Source organism: Lepidochelys kempii, chromosome 2 (assembly GCF_965140285.1).
Source record: "Lepidochelys kempii isolate rLepKem1 chromosome 2, rLepKem1.hap1, whole genome shotgun sequence".
Lineage (NCBI taxonomy): Eukaryota > Metazoa > Chordata > Testudines > Cheloniidae > Lepidochelys > Lepidochelys kempii.
In genome coordinates, this window is record NC_136381.1 from 9447427 (window position 1) to 9458587 (window position 11161).

General features: G+C 47.5%; 1 protein-coding gene across 4 annotated transcripts in view; it reads right to left on the bottom strand.

The window, feature by feature from the left end:
• The window catches only part of DENND3 (DENN domain containing 3), a 70368-nt gene extending 61837 nt beyond the window's left edge, over positions 1-8531 (bottom strand). The window contains exons 1-3 of one of the 4 annotated variants that reach the window (XM_073330018.1): positions 8364-8452; positions 2670-2780; positions 70-346 (exon numbers count right to left, since the gene is read on the bottom strand). In XM_073330018.1, coding sequence (XP_073186119.1) covers positions 70-346; positions 2670-2672 — 280 coding nt within the window. In that variant the 5' untranslated portion in view covers positions 2673-2780; positions 8364-8452. Of the gene's footprint in view, positions 1-69; positions 347-2669; positions 2781-8363 lie in introns of those variants that run through there. The other 3 variants (XM_073330019.2, XM_073330017.2, XM_073330020.1) reach the window with 3 other exon arrangements.
• Between the last annotated feature and the right edge of the window lie 2630 nt (positions 8532-11161).

Below are 11161 nucleotides of genomic sequence, written 5' to 3' on the forward strand. Positions count from 1 at the left end.
GGCCACCAAATAGATAAAGTGTTTATAAACATCTCTTAACTAACAGTTAAATGAAAAATCACATCACACCTGGAAAGCATAGTTGTGGCAAGCCAATAAGATCAATATCTTTTGGAACACTAATATCCTCAGTATCAGATGCTTTCTGTTCCCCATTTGGATTTTTCAAATTTTCAAGCTTAGGTCTCTCTTTCTTTTTTCGGAAAGAACGTCGTTTTGTTTTATTGAAGTTACTACTATTTATATTTGTCGCTTGAATCTCCTCTTTGCTGATAAACGGAGGCACAAAAACTGACAGAACTTCTGGATCAAGTGGAGGAAAGTTTTTCTCTTCTTTCTGAAGAAGCTAAAAACAAAATAAATAGACATTTATTGTTCTTTTTAATGTATTTAGCCATATTTTCCATTCTGCCCTAGTGATTGTAAATGTGACAAGAATATTATTTTCTTCTTTCCAGTTTCTTCATTTTCCCTTCCACAACCTCATCCTAAGCCCATTGAAGTCAATGGAAAGACTCCATTTGTCTTCAACAGTCACAGCATTAGGTCCCTTATCTTAACCTATTCATGATTCAAGCCTTACTATATCAATGATTTCTCTTTGGCAAGCAACGCTTCCAAAACTAACATCAGCACATACCAAAAAGATACTTTTTCCTCCTTTCATGTGTTAAGAGTAGACCCAAATAATTCTATTTGTCTTACAGTTTTCTCAGATTTCAGAGTAACAGCCGTGTTAGTCTGTATTCGCAAAAAGAAAAGGAGTACTTGTGGCACCTTAGAGACTAAATTGGTTAGTCTCTAAGTTTTCTCAGAGATAAACAAGAACAGAAAGGAAAATATGTCCACATCCCCTCAAGTGTATCCTTGGTTTCATAAAAATTACATTTCTTTTATACTAGTTTTCAAGAGAGCCCACACTTTAACATTACCACTTAATTTTATACCACGGTTAAAAACTACATGCTACCAACACTATCACACGCACATGGTAAGAGGCATTTTAAGCACTAAGGGTGTAATACTGTACCTACGGACCTTACTAAGAGTTTTCCCTCTGACTTATATAGGTACGTGGCCAGCCCCTATAAGATTATGCGGCAAATTGCAATGCTTTCTGGTAAGTAGCTTGGTTAAAAAAAAAACCTGTAGCTCTGCAAACTCTTGCTCTCTCTTTTTGTAACAACTTACCCTGGAAGATTCCAGAAGATGTGCAAGGGGGTGCTCCCTTACATGCTCGTGACTGAGTGGTGGGGCCAGATCTGAATAGTTCCATCTCTAACTCTTTGGCTGCAGGAACAGATTAATTCTACAGCCTCAAAATTGCAAGAGAAAATTTTGTGCGTCCTAAGGGTATGTGGAAACTGGGAAGCTAGACCTCACTGTGACTGAATATGTGTGTCTCAATCTTCAAATTTTTGCTTCAAGGCTAAGGGAAGGATGAATCAGACCTATGGCTATTTACTTTCAACTTCAAACATAATATAGTATGTATACGAAAAATATTCCCGAAGACACAATGCTGCCCTTTCTCTCCTGTACATTTTTCCACTATTCTGAACAGCTTAACAATAAATCATTGCTTCATTTAAAAACAGGCCTTTTTATATCAAAAGTTTTGGAATTAAGAAAAAGTTTTAAATGACTTAACTCTTTGAGCAGGGGGTTGGACTAGATGACCTCCTGAGGTCCCTTCCAACCCTGCTGCTCTATGAACTCTGTGTAATGGTTGGGTCAAACCAGCAAGTTCCTCCAGACTGGAGTGTACATACAAAAAATATCTTTGAAATTATATATTCCTTCTAATTTTTCTGTATCTTCTGCTAAGTGTACTGCAGTAGTATTTGTCAAAGAAATTAAGGGTGAAAAAAATCACGCTTCTACAAAACAATTAAAGATATGGTCTCTGCCACAAGCACTTTACAATCTAAAACAAAGGCTAGATACATATCCACTGGGAGATCCAGAGGATGGCAATTAACTTAAAAATATATTAATGTAATAAATTGGGGTGGTGACTGATGTATTACTGACATGGTAAGAGTCTGAAGCTTCATTTTTCTCTTAATTGGCAGTTTTCTAATGTCTAATGAAGTAATCGAGAAACAAGACATTTCTAATTTGATCACTATCAAAACATGCTACTAAGCGTTTTAGAGGGAAAACAAGGAATTATCCCTTAGCCCTGAAACTGTTATATAAGAAAAAAAAAGAAGTTACTTTGGTGGCAGCAATCTTAATTTATATTAAACCCTCTACAAGAGAATTACCAAATTCACTTATCAGTCAACTAATAATTCACTTGTACTGAGGGCTGTGACATCTTGTGGGGGTGGGAGTTCATTTATGTAACTGTCTTCAGCAGCAGCATTAAATCCAACCTCTCGTTACTGCATGGTCAGTTCTGACACAGTGACCTTACTGTCAGGATCAAAGTCAGCTGACGTTGTTTTCTAGCCAAAGTCATATAGTTTAACCATGCAGTTCAGTGATTGGGAGGGAATGTCAACTTTCACCTTCTATATATTTATCATGCTCTTCCACTGTTATCCAATAATATCCTAGAAATCAGTGATGGAAAAGATGACAACCCCCCCCCCCCCCCAGTAATGTGCTAGGTCATGTACAGGGGACAGACATAAAGACAGACCCTGCTCCAAAAATCTTACCATTCCAGGGGAAGAAAATGAGAAGACAGGATAAGATGCACTGGAGGATCCAGAGGAGAGTGTAATCTTAGATATATTTGTTTTGTTTTCCGGATCTCATTCTCTTCTCATCTAACATTAGAATAAAGAATGTTTCATGGAGAGTATTTGTGGAGGCCATGGAAGAAGTGCCTCGGGGGGGGGGGAGAAGAGGAGTTGAAGAGGATTAGAACATGCCAACTGGGACAGAGAAGTCCTTCCATGCAGAGAAGACAGCACAGAGAAGGCAAGAAGATAGGAGTGAGACAAAGAAATGAAAAGGGCGAAAAGGCAGATGTGCAGAGGCTGAAATTGGTGCAGAGTGGAGTTTTGAGGGAGACAGGCAATTTAAACTTTATATGGTGGGTAAATGGTAAGGGATGAAGAAGCCTAATCAACAAGTAAGGGAGATATTAATTTAGCATTTCACTTTGTATGGACAGGAGAATGATGCAGGCAGGCAGCCAGAAAGCAAGGCAGGAGAAGATCAATATATGTAGAAATTGAGACAAAGGAAAGGTTTGTTTTTTAAACAAACAGGGAGAAGTGGCAAGAATTGCTGACAATTTAGATACACGGAGAGGAGAGGGAAGACTAATAGCTAAAACAACAGAGATTAAATCCCTGCTTTAAGTACGAAAGACTCAACTCAGCTTTAACTATGGAGCCACAGCCAGCCCCTCACTAATAAACAGAGAACAGAAAATAAATTATGTAATTTTGTATTTAGTTCAGTAAAACCTTCCATTCTTAAACATTTACATGGAGCTCACCCAGAATTTCCAATCTGCCAAAACACTGTGCTGCAGAAACCAGGGGGCCTGGCCACAGAATTTGTATGATGATAATACTGTGACAGGGACCAGAATTTCTCCCTTATTGTTTTCATTTTACCTCATTTCAGTTGCCAGACACCATTGCTAATAATTAATAATCATTATTAGAGTAGTTTTACTGTAGTTTAACTGTACACAGTTTTAAGGACTGATGCAGTGTCATCATGGGGGGGGAGCAAAAAACAGATATAAAAGTCAAGAGTCATATCCTTAAAAAAGTCAAGTAACAGGACTTACTTTCTCATGTTATTGCAAATACTGTGCTTCTCCTAATTCTTCAGAGTTCTTTTTTTTTTTTAAATGGGTTCCCCCCCTGTCTTGAAGAGGAAGAAATTAAAGTCATAGCTGAGTTTTTAACTGGGCTGGTCCTTTATTTCTCAGCAGCATCACTGATGAGCACCAGCGTTCTAACAGCCTCCCATGCAGTCCATGGATTCATTTGGCAAGTCTCAAGAATCAATATTACAAATTTGTCCATGTTTTAATATCATTTGAAGACTCAAATTAGTTAAAGGCCTATAGGTTTAATCACAATTAGCTGATATAATGCTGGATGCAATTTATCCTAGACTGTGCAAAGTCACAGTCAATACACTCTATGAAATAAATGGATTCTTCACAACCGTGTTCAGATATGGTAAAACTATGTACAGTAGTGTAGATCAGCCCTAAGGAAAACTGGTTCATCCACTTACCATTACAACCATAAAAAAAGCTCTTCATGTCAAATCTACAAAAATGCAATGAAAGGCCCCTACTACAATCTTCAAGCTCTTGTACTGAACTCTACTGCTGGCTAAAATCTTATATCATTCAAAGTGAGTGAGTAGCAGCAAAGAGGTCATTTGAACCCACAAATATGTGGCATGAAATTGCTATTGAAAGAAAGCACAGAATAAAGTTGAAGAAATGATGTAAACAATGTCTATGAAACAAAAGGGATTTTCCAAACCAGCTTTTGAGGGGTTACATAGACCAGGAACACTTCAATCATTTTGACTTCCACGATCATATCTCTAGGATTGCGCTTATGAAATCCTTAACTTCCCCTTGCTTCTAGTAGACTTTTTTTGTTAATGTAAAACACATACACTACTAAACGCCTGCCTAGCAAAAGATCATTAGACAGTTGTTTTGATTGATCAGTTTTGATCAGACAACATTGTCACCTTTTACGTACTGTTTTTCTGAGGAGTACTTGGCAACTTGCTTACATGCAACACAAAGGAGTAACCATCGTGGTCACCAACACCACAACATGCCAGGACATCAGGATTTGCCATCCCACAGTTCGGGCTCTTTTAGCCAACCACAAAAGTCAGACAGAATCATTGTGATCATCTATCTAGTCTGACCTCCTGCATAACACAAGCTATAGAACATCCCCAAAATAATTCATATTTAAAACTAGAGAAGATGATCTGACCTGACCAGATGGGGAAAAGGAATCAGTTAACAATACCATCTACACAGCTGTACCCTGCATAACTCTAAGACATGAAGCTACATTTCCTATTACTCACTCCTGAGTGTGTCCATTTCCTCTTCCACCTTTTTCGATCTATCTTTCTCTTTCTGTCTAGAGAGAGTCAGTTTAGCCAGCCGAGGGAAATCTATCTTTGAACTACTTTGCTGCATTCCTTTTCACAAGCTAAAAGTGATAACTAGCAGCCTGATCTGAAGTGAAAGGTATTCTAGTCACAGACAAGCAAAAGGAAAATAAGAACAATCTAATACAATATTTTTCAGGGCCAGTGGAGTAAAACTAGGCTCCTGTGACGAAGTGGGACTGTTCTTAATGTTTCCTCTGAATACTGTGGGGGTGCCTCAGTTTCCCCTATGCAGTTCTTAAGTATCTAGGTGGTGGGGTAAGGGTGTATGATCATTGCAGAGCCCTAGAGGGCAGGTGTGTGTGCAGGGGTCTGGACACAGAGAATGGCCGACACCCTGTTTCCTGGCCACTGATGGCCTGGGCCCTTCCCCCCTGCAAGGTGAGAGCTAAAGTGTTGGAGAACAAAGGAATCAGGTGACCTCCTGGCCTGGGAAAGGAACAAAGCCCAGGGGAGGAGGGGCTGGAGGGAGTTTCAGTTTGGGGCTGGCTGGGACATGGAGTGAAGGGCAGACGTGGTTGTCTGGCTCACTGCCCCCCAAAGTGGACCCAGCTGAGGGGTTCTGTTCTCTGCACCTGCAAGCTCTGTTTTAGACCATGTTCCTGTCATCTAATAAACCTCTGTTTTACTGGCTGGCTGAGAGTCACGTCTGACTGCGGAGTTGGGGTGCAAGACCCTCTGGCTTCCCCAGGAGCCCTGCCTGAGCGGACTCGCTGGGGGAAGTGCACGGAGGGGCAGAGGAGGCTGAATGCTCTGAGATCAGACCCAGGAAGGTGGAAGCTGTGTGAGCTGTGTGTCCTGAAGACAGGCTGCTCAGAGAGAGGAGACTCCCCAGAGTCCTGACTGGCTTCATGGGGAGCAGTTCCAGAGCATCGCCCAGGGACTCCGTGACAACTCAAGAATGAAGAACCGGGTTATGCCACATTGTCTTCCAGCAACAGAACTGTAAGCATCAGAGAGAGACACTACATTCCCCTATCTTTTGCTATTCTTTTCTCTCTTCCCTTTTGATCATGTTTTGTCATTAGAAGAAACAGGCTTAGATCTTTAACAACCAAACGTGAGCGCCACCATTTGAAAGTGACTACTCCTATCAACAATGACATTTGATGCCCTCTGGCAGACCATCAAGGGTTTTTCAAAAATATAATAAATAGAGTAACTTGTGATAACATCCTAGAAGTTTTATCTAATCCATGCAACAAACCCCAGCTTCATGTTGCCATAACCACACTACTGAAGAAACCTGAATCTAGCGCCCTCTGGAGTCAGATGCTCCTGTATCAGCCGCAGGGTAACTGACTGCTCTACAAATGTCTTCTATCTTAAGTACTTACCAGGACAGTTCAGGGCAACTGCATCTATGTTTTCCCTTACTGGGTCAGCATTGGTACCCATTCTCAGGCTTCCAGCTCTGACCTGTTGCCTTTCTTGGGTGGAGACCCTGGTCAGAAGGGAGAGAGACACAGGTATCTCCAGCCTGAACAGTTCCCTCTCTTCAGTGTGTTATCCTCAGCAAAAAAGTTAGTCTACATAAATAGACCTACTTGCTTCTCCTCTCAGACACAGTGTAACTGCCCTTAGTTATTAGCTACCACACAGTTCTTCCTAAGCAAACATATTTTATTCTTAAGGTAAAAAGCACTACAGAAAAAATATATTAAAAACAATTTAAAAACCCTCCATGTATGCTAATAAGCTTACCAGAGATGATAAGTGTTCTGGTCAGTGTCAGTCCTTCCAACTCTCCCCCAAGGACTGGGGCCCTCCATGGACTGGAGGTTCTGTCCATTTGCTGGATCAGAACAGAAAGCCCTTAGCCTGTTTAAAATTCAAAAATCTTTTTCTTTGTCTGATGGTCCCTGGAGAATCCAGTTTGAAGGAGTATATGCAAACCTCTACAGGGGGTGTCTTCAAAGGGCTGATAACCAGAGGAATTACATTAACATACCCCATCGTCCTACAGGAATTACATATAATCTCACAACAACAGATAAGCAACTGCATTTTAATACACTGGACCCCAAACATATTAAACTCAAATCAGTTTGTCCAAGATATTGCCATCAGTCACACTTACATGACTCCTTTTACCACAGTATCTAAGCATCTCTCAAATTTTGTGTATTTATCCTCAACAAATATTACACAATACTTCCCAAACTCCATTTTACAAATGGGGAAAACTGAGGCACAGATCAACCAAGTAACTTGCCAAGGTCATATAGGAAAGTCTGGGGAGGTTTAAATAATTGAACCCAGGGTCTTCCAATCTGGGCTAGTACTCTAGCACCCTTTCCTGCACCCCAACCACCTGCTCCAGCCCTGACCCCCTCCTGCCCTCTGAACCCCTTGGCCCCAGCCCAGAGCCCCCGAACTCCTCATTTCTGGCCCCACCCTGGATCCCACACCCCCAACCAGAGCCCAAACCCTCTCCCAAACCCCAACCCCAATTTTGTGAGTATTCATGGCCTGCCATACAATTTCTATTCCCAGATGTGGCCCTCGGGCCAAAAAGTTTGCCCACCCCTGGTTTAGCTAATACTTAGTCCTGCCTTGAGTGCAGGGGAACTAGACGAGAGGACCTCTCAAGGTCCCTTCCAGTCCTATGATTCTACATCGCAAACACTGACAGGGGCATGTCTGGATTCCCCACCTCACTTTGTAGGCTCCCATCAAGTTGTGATGGGGCGCTGATGGACAAAGCCTTTCTGAAGCAGCGTGCTGAAGTTACTCCATTGCACCAAAGCAGACCAGTGCAACCTCAACGAGTCAGTAACAGCCAAACTCGGGCAGAGCACCCTGCCTACATCTCTCCGACCCATCACGCTAGTAAAACCTTGTATTTCGCAAGGACAGCCTATAGCTCAAACCCCGTTAGCTGCCAAGAGAAGAGAGTCGGATTTCTCCCTTACTAACGCATGATTAATGGTGCTGACGCTTTGGGAGGTTCACTCTGGGGTCACACGGTCTCAACCGAGGCAGGAGAGGAAGTCAGCAAAGCAGGCGGCCCGGTGACTTCTCTCGTCCGCTGCGTGGCCAAGGAAGCCGGTTCGCACCGCTAGACGAGACACGCCGGTCTGTCCGGCCAGCCGGCGCTGTCTAACCCATTGCCCACAGGGGCAGCCCGGCTGCGAGGCTGGGGCGGCGCGCAGGGCGAGAGGGTTCCCCAGCCCAGCCCAGCCCAGCCCGCTCTGCGGGGCCGGCGGGCAAGCCAGGCCGGGAGTTACCTGGTACGCGTCCTCCACCCTCTCCCTGGGGGCTCCCGCCAGCACGCAGATCTCCAGCAAGCCTGAGGGCAGCACCTCCTCCATGGCGCCGGCACGGCAGCCGCCCTCAGACTCCCCTCCTCCCCCGGGCGGGGTCGGGCACCTGCTCCCTGACCGCGCTCCTGGGGGCGGGAGGAGGGGGGGGGGCGCTCCACGGCGCAGTCAGCCCCTGATTGGCTGTCTGCCCCATGGCCCGCGCGCCCCCGCGGGACGCGTAGCCAATCGGAGCCGCCTGCACAGGCTGAGGCCGCGGGGCTCCTTCCTTCCTCAGGCGCGGCAGCCAGACCGCCCTTCCCGCCACTCTTGCGCGCACAGAGCGGGAGGGGAGGGGCGCTCCGCTGCTGCCCCCTCCCCAAACGGCGGGGGGGTCGTGACTGGGGATTCAAGGAGGGCCGAAAGGGACCAGTAACCCAGTTACACACACGCCCGTCCCCTGGCGCCAGCTGTCTCGTTCCCCTGCTCACACACACACACACACACACACCTCCCCCCCAGCTCGCTCCTCTCCCCCCCCCCCAATATTAGGGTTGAAAGCCATCCGGGATATCTTAAGAAAATGACATTACCTCATGTTGGGGGAGAAAATCTCTGGGAATAGTTTCAGTCAGTGTTGGCAACCCTACCACATATCCTTCACCACCATCCCCTCTCTGCACACACCCACACCCACCCCTCTGCTGGTTCCCTCCCAAACTCCTACACACCTCCCCCTCAGCTGGCTCATCTCCCCTCCACCACCACCCCCCGCAGCTGTCTTGTTCCCCCCCACACACCCCCTTCCCCCCGCCCCCCAGCTCGCTCATCCTCCCACACACATCCTCCCTCCCTGCCTCCTGCTGGCTCACCCCCACACACCCTCCCCCCCTGCTGGCTCACCCCCACATCCCTCCCCCCAGCTGGTTCATTCACAAACGGAGACACTTCCCTCCTCTCAACTATCTCATAGCCCCCCACATCCACACATCCCCCCCCAGTTCGCTCATCCTCCCCCACATACATCCTTCCCCCCCCCAGCTCACCCCTCTCCCCCACGGACTCAGTCACCCCACACACACACACTTACAATTACAAACCTCCCTGTAGCTGACTGGCTCCAGCCCAAACTCATACACACCTACCCCGCCCCCGCAGCTGGCTCATCCCCTCCACCTATCCCTCCTCCTGGCTGGCTCGTTCCCCCCTCCCCCATACACACATCCCTTCCCCTCAGCTGGCTCATCCCCCCCTCCACTTCCCTCCCCTCAGCTGGCTCATTCCCCCTCCCTCCCACACACACCAGTTCCCTCCCCTGGGCTGGCTTATCCCCCTTGACCTATCCCTCCCCTCAGCTGGCTCATCCCCCCCCCCTTCCCTCAGCTAGCTTGTTTCCCACACACACAACTGCCCCCCCATCTGGTTCATTCCCCCACATGCACACCCCTCTCTGCTGCTGGCTTGTCGTCCCCCCATAGCCCTGCCTCCAGCTGGCTCATCCCCCTCTTAGCTGGCTTGTTCCCCACGTACATGTCACTCCCCCACTGTCTCACCCTAACACACCCCTGCTGGCTCTTCTCCACAGACACACCACACCACACCACCCTTTCCTTTCCTTTCCCTTCGGCTGGTTTGTTCCCAGGCACACTCCCTTCTTCCTGCTGGCTTATTCCCTCTCACAGCCCTCCCCTTTTGTCCCCCAGCTGTCTCATTCCCCCCCCCATATTTCCCATATGCATGCCCCTCCCCTCTAATTGGCTCATTCCCCCATACACATCCCTCCTCCTGCTGGCTTGTTCCCCCCACACATCCCTCCCCTTTTCTCCTCCAAGCTGGCCCATTCCCCCCCCACACACACACACCTCCCCTCCCCTCGGCTCATATTCCCCACATGCATGCCCCTCTCCTCCCTTCCAGTTGGCTCATTCCTCACTCATATACACACACCCCTCCCTCCACTCATTCCCCACACACATGCCCCTTCCCTCCCCCCCAACTGACCCCTTCCTTCTCAACTTGCCCGTACCCCCCCACACCCATCATCCTAGCTGGCTCATTTCCCCCTTCCTCCAACCACATGCCCCTCTCCTCAGCTGGCTGATCCCCACACACCTCTACCCACTGGCTCATTCCCAGCACACATAACCTTCCCCTTTCCTCGCCCTAGCTGGTTCAAACCCCCCCGCCACACACACACACACCTCTCCTCCAGCTAACTTGTTCCCCCCACGCAACACCTCTCCTGTGCAGCTAACTCATTCCACCCTGCACCCATGTACATTTATCAGCCCTTGAGTCTTCATCAGGAAATATTTGGCAGCCTGACCCAGTGGGAGCACACTCGCTACTCACAGACACCATCCCTGGCCAACCCAGCAGGAGCGTGTCCCCTTCCTACAGATGCTGCACCAGGCAGACCAACACAGGGAGCGCTGCCCTCCAGCAGACACTGTACCATGCTACCTGACCCAGGGTAGCGCACACCCTTCCACAAACTCTAGGATGGGCTGGTTGACCTAGGGGTGTTTGTGCCCATCCAGAGACCCTGTGCCAGACCAGCCAACTTTGGAGAGCACCCCCCTTTTCACAGACACTGCCCCAGGCCAGCTGACTCGAGTAGACCATGCCCCTTCAACAAACTCTGGGCCAGGCCAGGCCAGCCAACCTGGCGGGAAGCACCCTCCTCAGCACCAAGCTAACTAACCTGGATGAAGTGTGCCCCTCTTGAAAGCACCAGGCTGGCCATGCAGCAAAGACTCCCTTCTTGACAGCCTCGGTGCCGGGCC